This window comes from Miniopterus natalensis, chromosome 12 (assembly GCF_054644295.1).
Source record: "Miniopterus natalensis isolate mMinNat1 chromosome 12, mMinNat1.hap1, whole genome shotgun sequence".
NCBI lineage: Eukaryota > Metazoa > Chordata > Mammalia > Chiroptera > Miniopteridae > Miniopterus > Miniopterus natalensis.
Window position 1 is genome coordinate 34,250,866 of NC_142092.1, and position 25,881 is coordinate 34,276,746.

The following is a 25,881-nucleotide window of genomic DNA, read 5'->3' on the forward strand; positions in this document are numbered from 1 at the left end:
AAATTTTACCGTAATGGCCCTGGCTGGTTTTGCTCAGTGATTAGAGCGTCTGCCCACAGACGGAAGGGTCCTGGGTTCGATTCCGGCCAAGGACACGCGTACCTCGGTTGCAGGCTCGATTCCTGGCTCTGGTTGTGTGTGTGCAGGAGGCAACCAATCTGTGTCTCTCTCACAGCGATGTTTCTCTCTCTCTTTCCCTCTCCCCCTCTCTTTCTCTCCCCCTCCCTCCTTCCTTCCCTCCCTCCCTTCCACTCTCTCCAAAAAGCGATGGAAAAAAAATCCTCACGTGAGGATTTAAAAAAAAAAAAAAAAAAAAAAAATCACCATAATAATCCCTGAAGTATGAAAACAAATACTGTTTCTGTAAATAAGTAGTATTTCTTTTTGTCTTCTCAAAATGGCATTTGAAAAACAAGGCACATGACTCATCTTGATGCAGAACTGTTTATTGCTAGAACTTTTTTAAAGTAATGGGGCTAATTTGTTTAATCCACAAAGACTACAAAATAAGGGGGGCGGGCACCACATGCACAACATTTGCCTTAGTATTACTTTTAGTAGCAAAAAATTGGAAACTGTTTAAAAAATTGCTAGGGATATGGTTAATAAGTTATTTACTAAATGTGGCTGTTTACAAGTTTAATTTAACTTAAACTTTCAGTTCCTTAGTTGCAGTAGCTACATTTCAAGTGCCCAGTAGCCACATGTGGCCAACATATTGGACAGCACAGCTGTAGAGCGTTGTCATCACGGCACAGAGATCTGTGGCAGAGCTGCTGGACCCCTGCTTCTCCAACTTAAATGTGCATATTAATTCCAGGGGGCTCTTGGAAAATGCATTTTTATTTTTTTAATTTTTTTATTGATTTCAGAGAGAGTAAGGGAGAGGGAGAGGAAGATAGAAACATCAATGATGAGAGAGAGTCATTGATCGGCTGCCTCCTGCACACCCCCTACCAGAGATTGAGCCCACAACCCGGGCATGTGCCCTCACTGGGAATTGAACCCTGACCTCCTGGTTCATGGGTTGATGTTCAACCAAGCTTAGCCACTGAGCCACCCTGGCCGGGCAGAAAATGCATATTCCAAGTAGAACTTAACTTGAAATTGTGCTTTTCTAACAAGCTCCCAGATGTTGGCAATACAGTTTCTAAAGGTGAGGGTCTTTAAGTTCCTGCATTTATTCCCCAATTCTAATGGAAAAGGCATGTCTTTGAGGCTCAGGATGTTGTATGTAGGCTTACTGGCTCTTGGGGGATGAACCAGGCACAGTGATATATGGCAGAAGCATTGGTCACTCTTTTCTCTGAGAGCCTTCTGAAGGTGCCTTGGGTCTGGGAGGGACCGTTTACCTTGTGTGCTGCATACAGGGCCAGCCCTCCTGGCAGGATGTACCTGAGCACTCTAATCATTAGTTTTCTAACCTGCGTTTTGACAGTTTATAATTTTCTTTATCTTGGTGCCTGTCATGGGGTGGTGGTTTGTATGTTTGTTTTTTAAAGTGAAGCTGTGTTTTAGTGTTATATAGGCTTAGTCAGGTTGAAAATCATAGAGTAGACAGGGCTGTGCCTGTGTTGCCAAATTAGCACCTTCCTTTTTGGCTTATTAATGGCTTCTTTGTAATTACAAATAAGAAAGGTCTGTTTAAATGATAATTATACCTTATTGTTTAGTGTACCAGAACTGTGAACATAGAGGTCTTAAATATAATGTAATTATCAGCTGATGTTTCTTTGCCTCATAGCTTGTTAAAATTGGACTCATGCAGGTCTGCCTGGATTTGGATTGTGACTAGCCACCTAGTGGCTATGGGGACATGTGCAAGTTCCTTATTATCTCAGGATACACACACACACACACACACACACACACATATATGATGTATCCTATACATATGTGTGTATGTATTTTATTTTTTTTATTTTTTAAAATATGTTTTTATTGATTTCAGAGAGAGGAAGGGAGAGAGAGAAGAAGCAATGATGAGAGAGAGTCATTGATCGGCTGCCTCCTGCACACCTCCCACTAGGGATTGACCCCTCACCAGGAATCGAACCCTAACCTCCTGGTTCATAGGTTGACACTCAACCACTGAGCCACACCGGCTGGGCTGTATGTGTGTGTATTTTAAATTAAGACTTTATTTTTCTAGAGCAGTTTAAGGTTTGCAGCAAAATTGAGGGGAGAGCACAGAGATTTCCCATGTACCCCCTTCCAGACCCATGCACAGCCTCCCCCATGGTCAGCATCGCACAGCAGAGCGGTACATTTATTACAGTTGGTGAACTTCCATTGACATGTCATTATCACCCAAAGTCCATAGTTTACCGTACAGTTTACTCTTGGTCTTGTATATGGATTTGGACAAATGTGTAATGACACGTATCCCATCATTATGGTATCATATAGAGTATTCTCACTGCCCGAAAAACCTTCTGTGCCCTGCCTGTTTACCTCTCCCTGCTAACCCCTGGCAACCACTGATCTTTTTATTGTCTCCCTAGTTTCGCCTTTTCCAGAGTGTTATGTAGTTGGGGTGATACAGCGTTTAGCTTGTTCACATTGGCTCCTTTCACTTAGTCATGTGTATTTCAGGCTCCCCCATGTGTTTTCATGGCTTGGTAGCTCACTTCTTTTTAGCCCTGAATAATGTTCCAGTGTCGAAATGTACCACAGCTTACCCATCCACTGACCGAAGGGCATCTCATTGCTTCCACGTTTTGGCAATTCTGAGTAAAGCCTGCTCTAAACGTCCGTGTGCAGGTTTTTGTGTGGACATAGGTGTTCAGTTCCTTTGGGTAAGTACCAAGGAGCACAGTGGCTGGGTCCTATGGTAAGAGTATGTTTAGTTTTGTAAGATCCTGCCAAACTGTTTTCCAAAGCGGCCAGACCATTTTACATTCCCACCAGCAATGAATGAGAGCTCCTTTTGCTCCACACCCTCACCAGCCCTTGCCAGTGTTTCAGATTTTGGCTAGTGGTAGCTCACTCACAGGGTTGTGGGCATCCAGTGAAAAACTGTTTACAGTCCTTGGTATGGTGTTTTGCTGAGTGTTAAGGACTTCCTTTCTTTGCAGTTCTCATAACCCTCACGTCTCCTGTTCCTGGGCGGGTGCGTGTCAAGACTTCCAAGCTGTAGATTAAGCTATTTTGACATGTTCGTTCATGCTGGGAACGTAGAACCCCGTGGGTGTTATTTAGCAGTTTACTGCCCGGTCACCCTGAGTACGTGCAGTGTCTTGAGTACACCTTGTAGGTCATCGCTCCTGGCTATGACCGTGCTGTTCCCTCTTCCTAGAAGGTCCACCCGCCCAACAGTCAGTCATCCTCCAGCACGGAGCTCTTGTAGAACCCTCTGTGGGAGAGAGGGTGGCCTTCGCTGTCGTTGGTGCACAACTCCCTTCACCCCGACCGGCCATCCCCAGTGAATAATTTCACTGTTTCTATACTTGCTGTTTACCCCATCACCCACCTTACTCCAGCCCCACATGGCCCTTTTTCTTTCATGAACATAATAACCTTGTTTCTCCTCTCGGGCCCTTGCATCTGTTGTTCCCTCTCCCTGGAGATCTGTCCAGATTTTCTTATGATTAGTTCTTTCCAGTGTCGCATCCCGTGGCACTTACTGCTACCTGAGATTATAATATGTGTTTACTTGTTTATTGTCTGTTTCCTCCCTTAAAACCCTCCCTGTGAGGGAAGGATTTGGACTTGTATCCCCCAGCATCTAGAACAGGGTCTGACCACACCCAGGTGTTCTGGGGATGTTTGTTGAATGAACCAGTTTTGTATATTTATTTGTCCGCGGCTGTCGTTGCAGAGTTGTGATTATGGCCTGCGTGTCCCACTTCCCCACTGGACTGTGACTGCCTTAGGGTAGGAACTAGTGTCCTTTGTCTTTCAATCCACAGGGCCGGGGAATGGCTGCTCAGTCATGTTTCTTGAATATGTGAATATGGATGTTAGGAAGCCTTGAGAAATAAACCCCTAAATTTTTGAGCTGTCCACCGCAACATGTCGCCCTGAACAACTGCTAGTCAGAACAGGGGCTTCTGTGGCCATTCTCTCTGGCCCTCCCCACCTTGCCTTTTTCAGGGTCTTTGCCCTGTGCTGTTCTTTAGGCCCTGAACACCATATCTGTTTATCTCTCTCTCTCAGTTGAATTCATTGTTCAGATCTCATCTCGGTGCCCTTTGCTCATGGTGAACACCCTGCGCTCCCCAGGCACTCTGACTAGATCAGATGCTGGCTCTCTCCAAGCTTCCTGGGAGTGCTCTACGCATACTGACCTCCATTTGATCCTTAGAGCTTGGCACGTTGCACTTGGTAAACAGTTGTTGAGTGACTCAAGAATCAGTGATAGCGTATGTGCACGCCCCTGTTTGTAGCAGCGTTCTTCACAGTGGTCAAGAGGTGAAGGGTGACCCAAGCATCCATCGGCAGATGAATGGATAAACAAAATGTGGTCTCTACATACAATGGAATATTATTCAGCCTCAGAAAGGAAGGAAATTCTGACACATTCTACAAGGATGAACCTTGAAGACATTACGCTGAGTGAAATAAGCCGGACACAAAAAGACCAATACTTTATGATTCCACTTCTGTGAGGTATCCAGAGAAGTCACATTCATAGAAAGAGAAATAGAATGATGGTTGCGTGGGGCTTCCAGGAGGGGGAAGTAGGGAGTCATTTAATGGGTGCAGAGTTTGAGTTTTGCAAGAGGAAAGAGTCCTGGAGATTGCGTAACAATAATGGACCTCATGCTGCTGAGCTGCATGCTGAGGAATGGTTATGATTTTATGTTGTGTGTTGTTGTTTTTTAGTACAATTAAAATAAAAAGAATTAGTATGGGAAGAAACTGACTTCTGGAAACCTGGAATTCTTAAATTGTAGGATGCCTTTGACTTCTGGACAGTGTGCATAAATTTTAGGGAAAATGTATGTATTTCCTTACCAGAGAAGCTCCAGTGATTTCCTAAGGACTGTCAGAGTGTGGGAGTGAGCTGTCTTAAGCAACCCCTCCTTTCGCCCACCTGGCTTCTCTGCACCAGGCTCAGTGAGCTTAGGGGCCCTGGGCTGAGCCTGGCGCGCAGGGAGCCTGCCTACGTCTACACTGCTGGGGTTGAGTCCTGGGCACCCTGAGCTTCCAGGGGTCCTCCTTCAGTAGGGTTCCTTTGTACTCTCTGCCCTCTTCAGTGTAAGATTTGAAACAGACTTTCATTCACTTCCCATCCTGCTTTGCCGACCCAACACTTACGAAGAACTTATTCTTGGACAGAACGTTCTGCGTGCCTATGTAGTATTAGTGATTCAGCACACACACTTGGTAGAGGTTGCCTTGTCTCACGCAGCCACTGGCCCTCTGAGCTGTAGGTGGTATGATCCCCATTTTATAAAGAAGGCAGCAGAAATCCATCCAAGGCCACAGCTAAGTGACAGAACAGAGATTGCACCCCAGGTCTTCTGCCTTTAAACTCACATTTTTTGTCTCCGTTTCAGGTTACTTCCTACATGGTCTCCAGCTCATGGTCCAAAATTTATTACACATCTCTACCTCAAAAACTGGATGGTACACCTCTCACTTGCAAACTGCTCCGTCTGATGCATTGGTGTAACATACACTGAGTAGCGAGAATGATCACCAGTTTCCGGAGACCATGCTTGCAAAATCCCACACCCGGTCCTCAAATCCCAGGAGTCCCTGAGAATCTTTTCTCAGTGTTCAGAGACCTAAAATGTGCTTTCCAACACTTAATCTCCCCTCCCCCTAAGTGGTAAAGACAGAGAAAGAAACAGATAGGAGGCCCTTTGTTTTTCTTTTATCTGCCAAATTTACAGAAAGGTTGGAGAGTAGAGAAAACGGCTGAGTGAGCACTCTGTCCCTGACTCGCTCTGAGTTGCACCAACTCCCCAAGTCTTATCTTCCTCTGGGGAACGCTGTGAAACATCTTCATGCCTTTTGATTTCTATGTAACATTAGCATTTCAGTTTACCTGAAATGTTACCAGCTTCCAGCCAGCTTACACTGTGTGTGTGTGTGTGTGTGTGTGTGTGTGTGTGTGTGTATAGGAGGGTCAATATAAATAAATTCTTCTATAGATATTCCTTCCTATAGTATTGCTCCCAAGTGCCCTACTTACTGAATTTCTACTTAGATATAGAATCATTTTGTATGTCTCAAAGGAATATTTACTCTGATTCTCTAGTTCCCTTGATGAGAGAGGGAGGAACAGAAAGCCATGAAAGGGCTGCAACCCCACCAGACTGCTCCCCCCCCCCCCAAGTGGTGCTTTTCAGAGCGTTTGGTATCCCTGCTCTGTGGATGTCACTGTGCAAGATGACACAGGATTTGCTGGGAATGTGGGCCGCTATTGTATCAGCCTTATGTAACCATGTGCAGTGGTGGCAATGGGCGAGCAGCCTGGGCTGTAGGCAGTGGCCTGGCTGGTTACTCCCCAAAGGCCATGAAGGCTGTTCAGGTCCTGCAGAAGATGTGGATCCAGGCCAGGAAAAAGTTGGGACTGTTGAAAGGCCATGTGAGTCTCTCTGCAAGTTCTCGCCCCCTTTTCTTTCCCAACTTTGGGGGGGGGGGCAGCAAAATTCCTCCCACAGGGACTCCTTTCTCCTGGGGTTTATTTGTGCTTCTGGCAGCTTTCAGTAACAAATTGTGAGATGCAGATGATAGTCAGTGGGCTTTTTATTATTTTTAGCGGACTTAGGCGAAACTGACGGCCGCTCCCGGGATTTATGAATCAAAGGCTGCTGTTTTCCAGGTGTCGGAACTGTGGAAGCCCGTGTTGCTTCCTGGGGAAAACTCAGGAAGACTGCCTCGTGTAAAATGTTTGCGTTTGGGAATTTCTTGCTTTCAGGTAGAACTTTTTGCTCCCTTATACTGCAGAAACCTATATTCTTATTCTGTGTTTGGGCTTCTAAGTTACAGGGAAGATGTTTTTCTCGTGTCCTTTTTGTGTAGTTCGGACAAATGTAGTGCTTGACGTGTAGGACTGTTTCCTTTTGTGGCTTGGGGTTTTTATCACACGTGACCCTTATGGGCCGATTTTAATTCATCTTTACCTTGAGCTTTGGCCTCCATCACTGGGGAGCAGCAGTTTGTGGACAAAGAGCCTGTTGAGGGGGACACAGGGCACTGAAGACTTTTGATATCTGCCTTCTGGTTAATTTTGAACATGTTTCCATGTTCTTTATATAAAATACAGGATTTTTACTGGCGTGGCCAAGGTTTCTCAAAGGAAAGAAACTTTATAGCAACTCGAGGATATTTTTAAAAGACAAATGAAATAACGATCTGTCTTTGTTTCTTTCTCTTCATTTTTCACGCAAATACCGTACAGTTAACGCAAAGCTTTTTTATTTATGGTAGAACAACCAGCTCTAACTTTCCGTGTCCTGTAGGAACGACTCGTTCTGACACGGAGGGGCTGTTGTTACTGCATGTGTGACAAGTGAGAGTGATGAGAAACAAGTGGGGAAAAGCCCGTGGTGGGTCCTTCGGGCGCCCGGACTGTTGGCTCGGGGGTGAAAAGGAGGCTTGGGGTCCTCTCACCCTGCTGCCCCCCCGAGCTAACCTCACTCTCTGCCTTCCCTTCCCTTCCCTTCCCTGCCTCCTGTGTACCTCCCAAGTTACTGCTGCCGTCTCCCGCCTTGCCTGCCTCCGGTGGAAATGATCATACTTTCTTCTGCCCTTTCACTTTGCAAGATCTGTGCTTCATTCGTAGAAGGTCCTCGGCCAGGAATCAGGTAGCCTGTGATGTTAACTCATGCACGCCCCCATTTTTTAACTTATGAGATACTTGGTACCCAGGAAAGAATTGTATATCTAAATCATAACGCATAATTATAAAACAGACCCCCACGCGCCCATCACATATCCCCGTGGACCCTCCCCGAGACGGACGGAGAGCTCTGTGCCCTTCCTTACCTTGCTGTGCCTCATCACTGGCCGTTTCATCCTGACTTTTGTGTTTGTCATTCCCTTTTTCTTTGTTAAGTTCTACCCTGCACACATACATACGCACAGACATCCCGAAACAAAAGATCAGTTTCTTTGGCTTTTTCCCCCCCATTGTAATAAAAACGGCATAACCTAAAACTTACAGTCTTAACCAAACTCCTACATGTACAGTACAGCAGTGTTAGGCATAGTCATGTTGTTGGGAAACATGGTTTGCGTTTTGAACTCTATGAAAATGATCTCATGCTCTACAAAGCTGCTAGGATGTTTTTCACTCAGCGGTATGTTTGAGATGCATGTGTTGTGGTGGTGTGTGTGTGGCTCTGGTTTGTTTTTGTTTCTGTATAGTATTGCATTTTAATAATATATCACGATCCTTTTTTGCCCAACCTGCTCTTGATTGATATTTGGCTTGTTTTTAGGTGCTGGCTATTGAGGACATTGCTCTTATGAATACTCTCTTGTGTGTCCTTACGCACATATTCACACATTTCTCCCGGGCCAGGAGAGGAGTCACTGTGTCGTGGAATATGGAATATCTTTATCTCTGACACATGTGTACTCTTCCTATGACCCTGCATGTAAACAGCCGCCCGTTGGCATTCATGCAAATATTCTGAATATTGATAGAGATTCTCTGATCCATGCACAGCCCTGCACAGGGTGGGTGGGACTCAAGCCCAGGGATTCGATTTGAAAGGCATGAGCTCAGCTCTCAGCTAAGCTGCTGCACACTGGCAGCCTGCCCCCAGGGATGCATGTGGAGCTGGTGTTTTGAGGAATATGTGTGAGGAATATGTGTGATTATGTAGGGTGCTATGTGTTTCTGAAAAGATAATACTGTGTATAGAAGAGGTGGGGAAGACACTCAGGGATTTGCTTTTAGGGCACACCTTGGTTAGTAAGCTCCACATGGGCTTTGGCTGTTTTACTCACCAACGTATCCCAAGTTCCATGAGCCACATGTTTGGCACGTAGTGGGTGTTAATAAATATTTTTGAATGAACGAATGAATACATGAACGAGTGAGGGAATGAATGAATAAAGGACCTCGATGAATGAAGGGTTTCCTCTGAGACCTTTGCAAAAGGTCACTGCTGTGTGGACTAAATACACATAGTTATTGTATATTTTTATTGCTCAAAGGAGGTATTAAAATTTATTTTTTTCCAATTTCCTTACCTTTAAGTTAAGATTTTAAATTTATCACTTAGCTTAACAGAACATCTATTCTTTCAATACTATCTTTAAGTAGTTAATGGCTTATGCCACAGTTTCTTAACCCTGAGTAGGAAGAAGACCCTGAACAGTTTGATGAGATCCGTATTGAGTTGGTGAGGCCTTTAGGCACCTGGCAAGGTCTGACTGATTAAGAATTTGAATTAGTACAATTGGGAGTGGTAGGGGATTAATCCTCTCTCTGGCAAATCTAATTTAACTCAACCCTGCAGGCAGCACAGGAATAAAGGCAGTGTAATCTCTTCATGGAAGAACAGTGAATTTCAAAAGCCAGGTTTATTCTACTTGGGCAACACTTAAAAAAATTGTAGCAATTCATTTATTTGGCTAAATAATAAAAAATATTTAAATCTAAAACTTTGAAAAGGGAGTTTGCTGTTTTCATTTTAAAAATAAAAATGTATTCTAAATGTAATGCACTCATATAAAAATAATTTCTGCCATACCATAGCTCCTGGGGAAACTTAACATTTTTTGGTATTTATTCTTTTAGTCTTTTCCCTATAAACATATATATGAAAATAGGGTTGAAAACAATGATGTTTTGTAGCTTGATCTCCCCAATAGACATTTAAGTATAGATGTCTGTATATATACACATATGTACCATGTAACTACTCTCCTGTTGTTGGATATTTCATGATTATCTATTTAAAATATTATAAGCAGATGTAAACAAACATATATGTGTGTGTGTGTGTGTATATAGTCTTCATGCACTTGTACAGATATTTTTGTAGACTAAACTTCTAGAAGTGGAATTGATTGATCAAGGGATATGCAGATTTTACATTTTGATACATACTTGTAATTTGCCCCCTGGAAGGTTTGTACTAATTTATATTCCCACGATTTCCACCAACAGTGGACAGACCAGAAAATAAAAAACTCCCTCTCTTTAATTGAAAGCACAGTCATCATGATGAAGAAACTTAAAAAAAAAATTGATGGAAGTTATTATTTTCAATGCTTGTGTATTTCACTGTGTTGATTCATTTAACCTAAATATCACTCCCTCTTTGGAAACTTTGGGGTCCCATGGACCCCATGGCTTTACTTAATCCGAGGGGTGATTATCGCGGTATTGGTTAGTTTTTTCCTGATGATTTTTAAATAGTATTTTGGGGAGGGTGCTCTGTGATGTTTTTTTCTTTTCTTTTTTTTTTTTAAATATATCTTTATTGATTTCAGAGAGAGGAAAGGAGAGGGAGAGAGAGATGGCAACATCAATGATGAGAGAGTCATTGATCGGCTTCCTAGCCCACAACCTGGGCTTGTGCCCTGACGGGGAATCGAACCCCGATCCCTGGGTCCTAGGTCAATGCTCAACTGCTGAGCCATGCCTGGCCGGGCTGTTTTTTCTTAATGTGTAGGGAAAATAACTATATTTAAAGAAGAGTTGGCAGCTGTATTTTACCACAACTTCCAGAGCAATGGACTTTGTTGACATTTGCCAGCTTTGAGGTACAGCATAGTATATAAAGTGCTGAGAAGATGAACTTGGAAAGCACTCATGCTGGTAAGGTCATTTCCAGGTGGTAGTGGATTGGTTTTACTAAGGGCACATCGAAACCTGGAGGTGCCAAGGAGTTAGGAGGTGTTCCGTGGAAATGGAAAACGATGGTCGCCCGGCCGGGCGTGGCTCAGCGGTTGAGCATCGACCTAGGATCCAGGCAATCTGGGTTCGATTCCCAGTCGGGGCACATGCCCGGGTTGGGGGCTGCAGCCGATCAATGACTCTCTCATCGTTGATGTTTCTATCTCTCTCTCTCCCTCTCCTTTCCTCTCTCTGAAATCAATAAAGATATATTTTTAAAAAAAGAAAGAAAATGATGGTGAATTCTGATAGTTGTGTTTCTACTTTCTATTTCTTTAAGAAAACTTAAAAAAAAAAGGAAAACTTTATTACAATTTTGAAAAACTTGTGTTATACTGGCACAGGTTGGAAAATACTGTTTTAGATGTAGACAAAACAATTCCTGAGAAGTATGACTATAAAGAACACTGAGAACACCAGACCAGAGGCACCTGAGTTTCCAGCCTGCCACCTCCAGTGGGCCATCGAAGCCGCGGAGGCCACTGCACGTAGCAGACATTTCCTCAGTCAGTGTCTTCATCCTGTTGAGTGTTGAATGGGTAGTGTATCCACTTCTTGGTTTTGAAAAGAAAACCTTTGAGTGCATGCTCTATGCCTAACGCGGTTCTCAGAGATACAGGACAAAAGTGACTGAGGGAGACATAAACACAGCACAGATCCTAGTTCTTACCTTTCCCAGGTACCATTCTACGTTCTCTTTTTAACCACCAAGGTGATTTGAATTTTATTTTTAATTTTATTTATTTATTTATTTTTTAAAATATATCTTTATTGATTTCAGAGAGAGGAAGGGAGAGGGAGAGAGAGGGAGAGAGAGAGAGAGATAGAAACATCAATGATGAGAGAGTCACTGATCGGCTGCCTCCTGCACGCCCCCCGCTGGGGATCGAGCCCACAACCCGGGCATGTGCCCTGACCGGGAATCGAACCCCGATCGCCTGGATCCTAGGTCGACGCTCAACCACTGAGCCACGCCCGGCTGGGCTGAATTTTATTTTTTAATGTTTAATTTTTGAGGAGAATTCTGGTCTCTTGGAGCCAGATGGCATTAGCTATGAAAATTTCCCAAAACAGAGTGCTTGGGCGGGGATGGAGGGTGGGGGTGGACTAAAGAATTATAAATTCCTCTCAAAATTTTTTTTTAATTCCTCTCAATTTGAGTAATCGGTTATAGCTACTCATGAGCAGGCTGGTTCTCCTTTCTGCTGTACAAACTAAATTGCCTTTTCCTAACCCCCTTCTGCCAAAAGGAAAAAATGATCTGCCAATATGTCAGTTGATAGAATTGCCATTTGTGCGAAGCTTCTTTCCCCTCAAGCCTAAGAGTTTGTTTTCTTTCTCATTTTATTTTTCCCTCTGCTATTTTGGAAATTATGTACTCTAGTTATTATTATTGTGGTTACACCAGAAATTTTAACATGTATATTTAACTCAATGAAGTTTAAAATTGATCAACAGTTTAGCTGTGCTCCTGCATAAAACATTTAGAATAATTTAATCTGGATTCGCACTCTCTGTTGCCCAGTGCTTTAGTTGTCTCTTATTTGTTTAATGCTCACAAATTATACATTATTATTTTAGTTACAGCCAATGTGTGTTCAGGCTTACATTTCTTCTTGTAACTTAGGTCTTCTAGGATTATTTTCCTTCTTTCTTAAATTTATCCTTTGGAAATTATTTTATTGCTGGTTTGTGGTAATAATCTGTCCCAGTTTTTGTGTTTTTAAAAAAATATTTTCTGTTCTCTAAATCAATGGATATTGTTTTAAAGATCTTACTGTACCAACTTCAGGCTTCTATTACTGCTCTTTAGAAATTGGCTGTTGTCCTAATTGTTGTTTTTTTACTAGTAATCTCTTCTGTTTAGCTGCTCTCAAGTCACTTCATCTTTTTCTGCAGCTAGAGTTCCATGTGTTTAAAAGTGTTTTTCTTTTCTTTTTCTTTTTTATTTATTTTTAGAGCAAGAGGAAGGGGAGGGGGAGGGTGAAGGGGGGGGGGAGAGAGAGAGAGAGAGAAGCATTGATGTGAGAGCATAACAATTGGCTGCCTCCTGCACACCCCATAGTGGACCAGGAATCGAACCGGCAACCTTTCAGTGCATGGAACGACGCTTAACTGAGCCACACCAGCCAGGGCTCTTTTTAAAAATTTGCTGTTTGTTGCATGTTGGGCTTCCCATACCTTGAGATGGCCTCAATTCTGGAAGAGACATCTCTTCCAATATTGCATCTCTCCTCCACTCTCTTATCGTCTCCTTCAGAACATTTAATTAGACACACTGTGAGACGTTCACTCTTCTCTTTCATAGGTTTCACTTTTCTAGCACTTTGTGCTGCATTCTGGTTAATTTCTTTAATTTCATTAATGAGTGTCTTCGTCTGTGTAGTATGTTGTTTAATCCATTGTTTGTCTAATCTTAATTATCACACTTTTTTCATTTCTACAGATTTTATTTGCTTTTTTTTTTTCTTTCAGATTTGCTTGGTCATTTTTGATGGTCTCTTGTTTTTTCATTCTACTTTCAATATCCCCTTTTAATTTCCTATGGTAAACATGATGCATATTTAACATACTTTTTTTGGTCTGTGACTGATATTTCCAGTATTTACCATATTTGATTCTGCAGTTTTTTTGTTTCTTTTAACTTTCAGTCGTGTGACTTGCTTGGTGTATGTGTTTCATTTGTGAATTCATGTTCCTCAGGTGCGTAGCTCGGGGATTCTTTGAAACCTGTGTTTTAGTGAGTTCCTTGGAGAGAATTTGCATCTGCCTCTGTGTCCTTGGGTCCTACCAGAGCAGAACCACTTTGGGCTAGAGTGTTTTGGGTCATGTGTGGTCATATCCATAAAATGAATTTCAGTCCTAAACCTTTGTGAGTGTAGGTCTGTTCATAGAAATTCTCCAGCGAGATATTTTTAGTTATTTCCATCCTACCTAGAGCCAAGGATGAGATGCGTCCCTGCCATCTCCCTCTGCCTTGTGTTTTTCCCCCTAATATATCCTTTTTGATCTGATCTCTGCCCTGTTTGGATTCTAGTTTCTCTCCCCAGTATCTTCCAGTAAATACCTGCTTCAGGGCTGCCTTATCTCTCTGGCTTTGAGCTTTCTTGGCATTTCTAGCCTCTAAGGATTTCCCCTCAAGGCAGCTGTGCTAATGCATTATTATTATTTTTAAAATGATACCCACTATTTTCTGGTTTTCCTAGACATCTATTTTGGAATATTGTTAGAAAGTGAAGCCCCACTGGTCTATTTGCAGGCATTTTCATTTTTTACATCCAGCAATACTGCTGGAAAAAAGGGATTTCCACAGATTACACAATTGAACACTATGTGATAAGGCCATGGATTCCTTTGGACGTAAACATGCAGAAAACTTGCCTGGGAGATTACCTTTGACAGGGAGAGGGGGGAGTGGTTAAAAAAAAAAAAAAAAGAATGAAAGATACCTGCTTGAAACTATCCAATTTTCTTTTTAAAGTATTCTATAATGACAGTGTTTTGGAGCCGTAATCATAAAAAGGCTCCCCACTAAATATTAAATTCTCTTTAGGGCCTATCTCTCACTGTGTATTTCAGTAATTTTCCAAGATTCTTAAAAATGCCATTTCATTGAAGGAGAGAGTGTTTGAAAATAAGCAGCATAAATGTTCCTAAAACACATCATCTCTTGGTATATTTAAAGTGTAAGATGGACTTTTTTATATTGAGGTATCTTGAATTAGGGTTTTATTTCTAGCATTGAAGTGCTTGTGGTTTTAATCAAACTGGTTTTGCTTGTTTTAAAACAGGCCCCAGTTATGGAAGAGGTGATATGGGAGCAGTACACGGTGACCCTGCAGAAGGTAAGTGCTGCACATTCCGGAATAGGCCACAGTCATGTTCCTGGGTTTATAGATCATGGGGTCTTCAGAATCCCGACACCCCCCCCACACACACACTTTAGGTAGATAATGCATTGTAGGGAATAGCTGGCAGTAATTACTGCACTAACAAAGATTTGCATGCTATTACCTTGTTTTTGGTTGAGGTCTGTATAAATATAGAAAATTCTAGAGGTTATTTAGTGCATTCACCTATCCCCAGACAGAACAGGTTATGAAAAAATAGAGAAAAAGAGGGGAGGAATGGAAATAACCTGTACTGTTTAAGGACATTGAGGTAGCCTCTACAGCTCTTATACTTTTGATTATAATATATAGAAAACGGATAATTCCCTTTGTGAGTTTGAAGTCTAAACTAAGTTTTAATAATTACTTTAAAACATTTTTTTACCGATTTTTAGAGAGAGAGGAAGTGAGAAGGAGAGAGAAACATTGATTGGCTCCCTCCTGCATGCCCCTACTGGAGATTGAGCCCACAACCCTGGGCACGTGTCCTGACTGGGAATCGAACCAGCAAACCTTTGGGTGCAGGGGACCAACGCCCAACCAACTGAGCCACACCAGCCAGGGCTACACTAAATTTTAAAACATTGGTTTAGCAATCAGGAGACATGGGTGGTTTTCCCGGTCTCACTCCAGATTGTATTAAGAGGTATTGAGTTAATTAGATTTTTAAAATATTCCCCCACCCAATGGTATTGAAGGTAGTAGTAATACCATATGTAAATGTTCTTTATAGTTTACTTAATTTTAAAAGTCATTTCACAGGTATTGCTCCTCTTGGTTAAAACCAGGGAACACAAACAGCTTTCAGTACAGAGAGTCCAACACATAATTGTTGCTTAATAAAGGTTAGCTCCATTCCTTTTTATTCTGACAGCAGATTTTAAGGTAGGCATGATAGGTGTTAACTCTAACCCCACTGAAAGCAAGCGTAGACTCGGAGAGTGTGGGAATGATTTGTGTGCAGCTGAGCTGGACTAGATAGAACTATACTTGTGGTCCCCAAGTCTTATTTCCATCAAGCCACCTTGGTCAGCGTTGCTGTGATTTTCCTGGGCCCTGCAGGGGTCTTGTTCCTGCTCTGAATCCCTTCAGCCTCTGTTACTTCTTGGAGGAATTGTAAGTTCCTCAAATGGAGTCTTCCTTCCTCTACTTTAACCCCTGTCTTTAATGAAAATTTGATTTCTGAGTAAATGTGTATTAAATTAATCCAGGTAGGAAAAAAACACAGATCAGTGCTCAGGTGCTGAAACTTCTGGGGCCGTAATCACGGTTTCATCAGTTGAGGGGTTCCCCTTTTTAGGTCTCACTTTTCAGTTCTGGTGATCTTCTGACTCTTCTGTGCCCCTCCACCAGCATTTCACATACCCCTTGAGTGTGGACCCCGATTTGGCAAAGGTGAGAGACATGTTAGGTCTGGTACAGAGGATGGAGCTACCTCTGCATAAAACCAGGCACGAGGTGATGGTGCTGCCACATTCAGAGCCATGTTGTTAATGGACCACCCAGCCTGTTTGTGTTGGGAATTGTCCGTCTATCAGTGGACATAGTGGGCCCCATGTGGGAAATTTTCTTGGGGGGAAATTTTTTATTCTCTGAGTAGATTTTTATATAACCAAACCCTGCTTTAGTCACATAACCCGAATCATCTGGATGATACCTGGGAGCTTAGCTTTTTTAAACATTACACTGAATTGGGATTGTGTATTATCTGGGTTCCCTGTTACAGTTCTTTTATTTTCTTAGCCTCACCTGAGAGTATTTTTTCCATTGCTTTTCAGAGTGGAAGGGGGGAGAGAGAGAAAGCTTGAAACATCTGTGTGAGAGAGACACATCGATTGGTTGCCTCCCGCTCGCGCCCACCGGGGTCAGGGATCGATCCTGCAGCAGAGGCACGTGCCCTTGGCCGGAATCAAACCCGAGACCCTTCGGTCCATGGGTTGACTCTCTAACCACTGAGCCACACTGGCTAGGGCCCTGTTACAGTTCTTGACCATGGAGGTAGATAATCTGTATTTCCATCTTATGTGCATATAGAAAACACTTTAATGCTTTACTGTCTCATGAGATCTCAAAACTAAGTTTATCTGCAGATTTTATCTTTAAAATCCGTTTACTTTTTTCACCCTGCATTAAAATGGACCCACCAGCTTACCTAACGTGGGAGCTTAAGGAATACTCGAAAAATACGGTTTTAGCACAGATTTGGTTGTGCCCGAAACTGTCCCAGCTCGGGCCAGGATATGGGGACAGGTAGGATGGGCGATTGGAACAGCACAGCCCTGTTTGGACAGACACTGTCGTTTCCCCTCCCTGCCAGCTGCTGGTGATAACTCGGTTGCGGGCTGTTTCTTTAGATAAGGAGTTTCCTTTTAACCCCGTCAGCTGGCCGCGACGCTGCTTATTTGTTCTGTAAGCCCACTCTTCCTGAGCTGCCTCTGGTGATTGCTTCGCCCTTTATTTTGTTGAGTGCTTGTAATAAATCCTGAAAGCCACTTGTGGAAGGGTTTTTAAATTTTTAATTTATTTTTATTTTTTATTTCTTTTGCTCTTCAATGAACAGGACTCCAAAAGAGGGTTTGGAATCGCAGTGTCCGGAGGCAGAGACAACCCCCACTTTGAAAATGGAGAGACGTCAATCGTCATTTCTGACGTGCTTCCAGGTGGTCCCGCCGACGGGCTGCTTCAGTGAGTGGCCTTCCTTCCCACCCCAGCCCCTGCCACCCCACTGTGGCCCTAGGCAGGATGCTCTGGGTGGTGTGCACTTTTAAAATAATTTCTAAAAAGTATACATATGTCTGTGCGTGCTTTTATATACATATATGTGAATGAATATATATGTGAGTTAGGACCATAACATACCAGTCCTTTGGGAACATCCAAATGTTGGAGGAAGGAGAGCAGCCATTTCCTTAGGAAGGTAGCTCTAATGATCACAACTATCATTCCTGGGTTTAGGGACCATTTCTGAACATGGAATAATAAAATTGGCATGTCCCCAACCCCTAATGCTTGCCCAACACTGTTTATTTTAATTTATGTTCATTAAGAATTTAATGAGGATACTCTGGCTTAATGATTATCTGATCTGTAAGAGGGATGTGGAAATTGGGAAAATTCACAACATGAAAATGGAAGTTTTCCAGGTGCCACCCTTCTGGTCTGAAGAGAGAACACCATTTGAAAAAATGCGTGTCTGAGTCCCTCAGCATCATTTCTCAGGGCAGAATCTAAAGTTAATCTTTTGACTGCTGTGGCCAGACAGCTCCAAAGTTTAGGTTCTGTGGGCATTTCAATCAAAAAGTTCGTAGTGTTTCAGAGAGCAAAGTAGACTTTATAAATGATTTCGGGGATGAGATAAAGTAAGAGTTAGGGTTCTGTGAACTCAGCATTTCTTTAAGAATCTGAGGCAAGCTTTTGCCTCCCTCCCGTCCAAAACACAAGTGGATATAAACCGTCTTTGAGGGGTGTTTGTAGACTTCCTGAAGCCCTCTGCACCTGGGGTATGGAGGCCTGATGCAGGATTTCATTTACCCCCAGACCTCGCCATTGTCAAGTGGCTCCTGGAGGGACCTCATGATTTGGGTCCCCCCCACACACAGCTGGTTTTCAGCAGACACAGTCAGAAGTGGGCTGAGTGGCTCCTGGGCTCCTTCCTCAGAAGAACTCAGACTGAGTGGACTGACTAAGCCGTGGGAGTCATCAGACACAGAGCCCTTTATAAGCATTTCACTTCAGTTTGCTGCCTGTTTGTTCTTAAGTCAGTGAATAGATGGGAGTTTTTCACATCCTGCTTTTATTTTTTGTTTGCAGAGAAAATGACAGGGTGGTCATGGTTAACGGCACCCCCATGGAGGGCGTACTCCATTCATTCGCAGTTCAGCAGCTGAGAAAAAGTGGGAAGATCGCTGCCATTGTAAGTTCTGGGTTTGCTTCAGCTCGCCTCTGTAGAATTTGTCTTTATGCCCAGAAGAGAATTACCACTTGCCTTTAAGCACTTGACAGAATGATGTAACCTTGGGGCCGCTACCTCTTGTATCCTCAGTTCTTTAAGAGGGTGATGTAATGGGTGATGTACAGATATATGTAAATAATTCCTCTCTGCCTTTCTCGTCTTTCTCCTAACTTCGTACGACCAGTAATTCCTTTATCTGAGTGAGTTTGCCTTCAGAGCCAGGTTAGACAGTTACTCCCTATGAGAATTAACTAGATTGAGAACAGTAGCAGAAGAGTGTTAACTTAGAAAATAAATTTTAGCTCAAACCTCATTTGTAAAGGCCCCAGACAAGGACTGTTGTATCTTCATAAGCTAGTTCCTTTGGAGACAGTGGCCTTCTATAGCATTCATTCATTTGTTCTCTCACTCATTTAGCAAACACTGGTTGAGATTCAACTGTGAGCCAGATTCCACTTGGCCCTGGAGCAGGTCTGTGCTGCTAGGAGTGTTCACTCCAGCGGGGCCAGTGGACACACAGAGCGAGAATTTGGAGTATAGTGAGTTTAAGGGCAGTGCTAGGGGGATGCACTGGGTATGTGGTATTCCTTTTTTTTTTTTTTTTTTAACTTTATATTATGAAAATTTTCAAACAGAAAGAAAAGTTCAAAGATTAATGTAATAAACACATATATCTTCTACATGTTAACATCCTGCCATATTTACTTATTTTTTTATCCGTGTGTCTATAAACACATGCATATTCTTAGTGAACCATTTGAAGGGAAGTTGCAGACATTACAGTTCAGTTCTACTTCAGCGTGTGTCTTCTAAATAAGGACATTACAAAACTATACTTTTTAAAAAATATATCTTTATTGATTTCAGAGAAAGGGAGAGAGAGAGAGATAGAAACATCAATGATGAGAGAGTCATTGATTGGCTGCCTCCTGCATGCACCCCACTGGGGATCGAGCCCACAACCCAGACATCTGCCCTGGCTGGGAATTGAACCATGATCTCCTGGATCCTACTAGGCCGATGCCCAACCACTGAGCCACACCTGGTCGGGCTACATAACTATACTATTATCCTATCTTAAGAAAATTAACAACTCTACCAATATCATCTAATATCCAGTCCATATCCTAAGATTTTTTTGATAGACTTTTTTTCTTCCCCATGGGATCCAATCCAAGTTCACTCACTGCACCTGGCCCTTATCTTTTATGTCCTTTGAAATCTAGGAGCGTTCCCCGGCCCCCTTTAATGACATTGCCTTTGGAAGAATCTATAGACTGCCTCACTTTCTGCATTTTCATTTTTATAACTTAGTGATTTAAGGTCCCTTGGTACTTCGCACACTCTGAGTAGAAGCAGATTTTGGGGGGGTGCTGTGTTGAGAGCTTTACACTCATTGTCTGACTTTATTCTCAACCCTAGGAGGTCTTTATTACCCCTGTCCTCCAAGTGAGGAAACTGAGGCTTAGGGACGCAGCCTTACTGGAAGGAGAACCGGAGCTTTTAACCCCTGCGTTCTCCTCGGTTGCTTGTGACTGCCCTGCCTCCCCACTGTGTTTTGGTTGACAGGTGGTCAAGAGGCCCCGGAAGGTGCAGCTGGCCCCGCTGCAGGGCGGCCTGCCACTCGGTGAGGAAGACAGGGCCTTCGAGGCCATGGACGAGTTTGACCGCAGGAGCGCCCGCAGCGGGTACAGCGATCGGTACAGCGAGAGGGGCCGGCTGCGCAGCTGGGAGGACAGCCTGGAGAGGGTGCGGTCCCACGACCGGCCCCGCAGCGGGGAGCGGGACCGGAGCCGCGGCCGGAGCCTGGAGCGGGGCCTGGACCACAGCGACTACGGCCGAGCCCGAGGCCGGAGCCTGGAGCGGGGCCTGGACCGTGATGACTACGACGGAGCCCGAGACCGGAGCCGCGGCCGGAGCCTGGAGCGGGGCCTGGACCATGACTATGGGCGAGGCCGGGATAGCAGCCGTGGCAGGGGCATCGATCAGGCCTACGACCCGACCTACAGCCCGGAGGTGGAGCCCAGGCGCAGGCTGCAGGCGGACCCCCGGTACGAGATGTCCCGGAGCTGCGAGCACCTCCGCCTGCGCAGTCCCAGCCTGGAGCCGAGGGGGCGGCCGGGCCATGGAGGCCCGCAGGAAACGGACAGGCCCATCGGGGTCCTCCTGACGAAAAGCAAAGCAAGTGAAGGTAGTAATGCTTGAAGAAGGGGAGCACTAGTGTAACGACAGCTCGCTCTTACATGGCACTCGCTGTGTGCCGAGCACTGACCCAGATGCTTTGCACCGATGAGCTCATTTCACCCTCAGCACGACCTCATGTAGGAGTGAGCGTATCTTTCATTTTATAGACAAGGAAACTGAGGCACAGAAAAGCTCATTGACTTGCACGTTGAGCTTGCACAGGCTGCAGAAATTTGGCTTTGAACGATTAGGCTGGTGGTTCTCAAAGCAGCATAAGTATCACCTGGACGCTTGTTAGAAATGCAGCTCCTCAGGCCCCTGCCCAGCAGCCCCACTGACTCAGAAATACTGAGATGGGAGCCTGGAATCTGTGTGGTTAACAAGCCCTCTTGGTGAGCCTGGTGAAGCTTAAATTGATGAAACCACAATAGAGGACAGTGCTCTAGCATTTTGATTGCATTTTTGCTCTGTGCCAGGACCTATGCTGTGTCGTAGATAGGAGAACTCATTCCTGTTTTACAGGTGGGGATAACAAAGTTCAGAGATGTTTTTGGTGTGCCTTAGGTAGCACAGGGACTTGGGCCTTGAGGAGTAGAAAAATACCAGGTGGCTAGGAAGTCAAGTTATGGCCAGGTGGCCAGAAGGAAGGCCATGTACATAAGCCAAATGCAAGAATGTTACCACCCCTCTGTTCCATGCTCAAAATAAATAAATAAATGCAGAATTTTATCTTCTGCTTGCTTTCCTACCCTGACATGGAAAGTTGCAGAAGCCCACCTTTGTTAAAAAAACCATCTTTCTGTGCAAGTCCGCCTTGTTCCCAGCTTAAAAAAGCAGCAAAGCAGAGCCAGCCCCTCGGCCAGTTCAGAGGACCTTGATTTCCTCTATACTGTCTCCCTGGTGCTCGAGCATAAGCTTAATAAAATCTTCCTGGAAATTTCTCTGGGGTTTCCTCTTGAATTCTATCTTGGGGAGCCCAAGAACCCCAATGCTGGTAACATGCCCATGCATGAGGCAGGCTCTGGCCCAAGCTGCCCATCCGTGTTGCATTCCTGGAGCACTTTCACAGACTTAATCACATCCAGAATTCACTAAAACCCCGGGTGGCAGCTAGAGAAGCTACTAGCACCTACAGTTTAGGTGAGGATTCTGAAACTCAGGGGAAGCGACTTGCCCACATCTTGAATGAACAGGGCTATAGGGCCCAATGTGAGGTATTCCTTGCATTGATTCTTGGATTCTGACTTTTTAAATTCCTTATGACAAATCCTTTCTCTCCTTTTGTTCTCTAATTGTTCTCCTTCCAAGGGGGAAAAAAGATGAAGAGCACCCAAGTGTGCAAAGTGAAAAACTTACTGCTTTCTAGGTTGGGAATTTGCATTTTTAATAGCCTATCTCTGAGGAATATGCATCTTAGGAGGTTTAAGGATTCTATAGACTCTTTCTGTTTATAATGACATCAACCCACAAGAATTGCAAAACCTTTCTACTCCTAGATTGAAAGGTGGACTGAGGTTTTGAGAAAGATGACTTGGCATGAGACTTCCTTCAGAGAGGTCCAGTGCACATTCTATAGGACTTGCACACAAGGTCCTTGAGTTACCTAAGGCAGTGAGTGCTTTTCAATCTTTTTCTCCTGTAATTTTTTCCCCTTCTTCCCTTCTTTCCCTTCTTCCTCCCTCTCTTTCCCCTCCTCCTGCCATAGAAACAACCCCATTTTGCAAACAATCACAGATGGATGTACATATAAAAACTTGAACAAAATTTTCATGAGATAGTACTTTATGTGATACATTCCGAGAGGTTCCATTACATTTAATTTTAAATGCCAGTTGCAACTCACTGAATTGATTCGAAGACTCACTAATGTTGTGACCCACAATTGAAATAGACATTGTTTGCCCTAAGAGACTGCGCAAGTCATGCCTGGTCTTAGTGATACTATACAGGACAAAAGGGGGTTATCGCCCTTTACAGATACGGCATTTTACTCCTCCTAGGCCCTTTTGTTCCTCAAACTTAGAATTCATTTAAAAATAAAAAGTTCCACTTTTTAAGAGACTTTTTTTTTTTTGGCCACTTTTGCTCAGGTTACACAGTAACTTAGCTGTCACTGGCTAGAGTTGCATAAGAATTAATCCTTACAGAAATATGGCAGTAGGCAGGATCTACATTTGATTAAGAAACATGTGATCCATTCCTATGGCCAGCTGCTGCATTTCATGGGCACCAAATAGCCTCCTGGTAAATGTCTTAGAAGCTGGTCAGTTGATTTTTTTTTTCATTTAAGAGATGTCTACACGTACACCAATAATTCTATCTGCAACCTTAAGAGTGCAGTTTGTAAGAGGCTAATGGAATTGATATATAAGAAAGAAGTCACCACTCAGGCTTGTCTCAGCCTCCTGTCCTGAACAGTAGAGAATTGTCATCCATGAAAGAAGGTCCTGTCTTACCCTATTCTTTCTGGAGTGTCAGCTTCCTAAGGGGGTCAGGGTGAACCTCTTTATGGTAAGATTTGATGGTAACTTACTATAAGCCATTTAAAACTTAGCTCTAAACCTACTTCATAACTTTCCCCAACTGTAGAAAGTTACTCTGTAATGTTAAGATTTTGAATCCAGAACAGTAATAATAAAACTTGAATGTGTCTCTTTTAAAACCTAGCTTCCTAAAATAACCAAAATTTGTTCTTAAAAATATGTTTTTACAAGTTTAATAAGTAGAATCAGAATAGTCTGAATAGTATTTAAAATATTTTAAAATATACGTATTTAGTGCAGTGTTTTTTCTTTTGAGAACAATTCAGAGTCCATAAAACCTCAGAGCTGTGATGGTTTTAGTAAATACGTTCTTGCTTTACCTGGCTTATTTGCCCCTTTTCTTCACACACTGAAATATTTTCAGTGCCAAACCCCACACAATCTAAGTGGTTACAGATGAAGGCTATGCAGTTTGCAGTGCCTTCCTATAAAGCAACTGCATTGTCAGCAGAATATGCCTACTGAGATGTACTGAATTGTTTTTTTTCTCCCCAACATTTTATTTTGAAAATGTTAATTTTATAGCAAATACTCATATATAGCCTGCAACTAGTTTTACCAGTTAACATTTTGCCACATTTGTTTTCTTTGTCCTTCCTTTCTTTCCCTTTCTCCTGCCCCTTCCCCTCTCCTTCCTCTCTCCCACCCCCAATCCCGTCCCTCTAGTGTTCTGGAACCACCTGAAAGGAAGATGCAGGCACGTGACCCTTTACCCTTAAATATTTCAGCAGGTATCCCCCAGGGATAAGAACATTCTCCTACATAACCATAATGCCTTTATCACATTAACATTAATATCCCTTTTAAAATATTATAGTACAGTTCATTTTGAAGTTGCTCCAAAATAATGCGCCTGACCCCTCCACCCCCCCCCAAGTCTTCCCCACGTGGGATCAAGGATCTAGTGAAGGTTCATGCATTGCATTTGGTTTTTATGTCTCTTAATCTGGAGTAGTTTCTTTTTCTCTTTTGTTTTGTATGATACTGACTTTTTGGATGACTCCATGCCAGTTGTCTTATAAAATGTCCCTTGTGCAAAATTTACTTTTCATTAATATTTTTAAATAGTCCTAAAAACCAAACTAAGTTTTTGGAATAAGTTGATGAAATATGTGTATGTTTATATTTCTATCTTCTAGAGTATGGTCTCCGGCTGGGGAGTCAGATCTTCATAAAGGAAATGACCAGTTCGGGTCTGGCAACTAAAGATGGCAACCTGCATGAAGGGGACATAATTCTCAAGGTGAGCGGACCGGGGTAGAGGACAGTCAGATGCATTTCCACATTCAAGTGCAAGCACAGGGAAACCTTGTTGCAATGGGCGTCAGTAGTAAGACAAAGGCTGGGAAGAGCACCAGAGCCAGATAACTTTTATCAGAGAAACCAGCCTTGGAGATCTGTAATAGTTTAATGTCAGTTTTTAAAAATATATCAATGAGTACTTTTTTCTTCCCTGTTTGCTTAAAGTTTAAGCTCCTATTCCCTAAACTAAGGAAAGATGAGAGGGAGAGTTGGTGGTATATGAATGCTGAATATTTAATAGTTTTTGTAAACCTCTCTGGTCAGGAGACACCTTCCAGTAGTAAACCAAACCATCGTCTTGAGCTTGGAAGTTAAATAAATTAGCAGAGTAACTTAAGTACACTACAGCTCTCCCACACCTGTATTTGGGATCCAGGCACGCGAGGTTATAATTAATTTAAAGGATAATTCATTTTTATTCAGTCACCCTAAAGCCCCTGTCTGTTTGAATAGATGAGCAAAGTCTTTACATTTTTAGTAGGAGAAAATCTGAATAGTTGTATTGCATATGCCACTACTGTTCTTTATAAACACAGATCAATGGGACGGTGACTGAGAACATGTCTTTAACGGATGCTCGAAAACTGATAGAGAAGTCAAGAGGAAAACTTCAGCTGGTGGTGATGAGAGACAGCAAGCAGACGCTCATCAACATCCCCTCATTAAATGACAGCGACTCAGAAATAGAAGGTAAAGAAAGGAAGCTGTGAACTTGGCTGGGAGCAAGGAAGGCCATTGCTGCAGCATTCTCACCTCTAGTTAGCGGAGCCACCCTGCCAATGAAAGCCTCTCCTTGAAACTTGAATTCCAAAAGAGTAGTGTTTGGTTGTTATTTTCTTTTGAAAGTGTCTGTTGTAATTAGGTTTCCAGTGTGAAATTCTGATGCCCTGTGAACTCCCAGTGGACGCTGATTAGGCCACTGAGAACAAAACTTGTTAGTAAAAAATGTATGTGTGAGCAGTTGGAAGAACTGATAACTACATACATTTGTAAATTGCTCATCCTTGCACTTCCTCATGTTTTTGTGTGTGTTTTTTAAGTGGCTATTAATATTTACAATAAAGACAATGTGGAGGGATAGTATAAACCAGTAGACACTACAATAAAGAATCAAAATAGCTAATGTGTAATCATTGGTTAGCAATCCATGTCACCTCTTTTCTTTTAGGATACTATATTCAGTTCTCAAAATATGAA

At 43.1% G+C, this 25,881-nt stretch overlaps 1 protein-coding gene across 4 annotated transcripts in view; it reads left to right on the plus strand.

Annotated features, from left to right (window-relative positions):
* TJP2 (tight junction protein 2) overlaps nucleotides 1-25,881 on the plus strand; it is an 87,384-nt gene that overhangs the window by 36,346 nt on the left and 25,157 nt on the right. For 3 of the 4 annotated variants that reach the window (XM_016214265.2, XM_016214266.2, XM_016214267.2), the window contains 6 exons: nucleotides 14,605-14,658; nucleotides 17,264-17,388; nucleotides 18,514-18,616; nucleotides 20,225-20,846; nucleotides 24,522-24,625; nucleotides 25,221-25,374. In XM_016214265.2, coding sequence (XP_016069751.2) covers nucleotides 14,605-14,658; nucleotides 17,264-17,388; nucleotides 18,514-18,616; nucleotides 20,225-20,846; nucleotides 24,522-24,625; nucleotides 25,221-25,374 — 1,162 coding nt within the window. Of the gene's footprint in view, nucleotides 1-6,454; nucleotides 6,606-14,298; nucleotides 14,310-14,604; nucleotides 14,659-17,263; nucleotides 17,389-18,513; nucleotides 18,617-20,224; nucleotides 20,847-24,521; nucleotides 24,626-25,220; nucleotides 25,375-25,881 lie in introns of those variants that run through there. The other variant, XM_087822696.1, reaches the window with a different exon arrangement.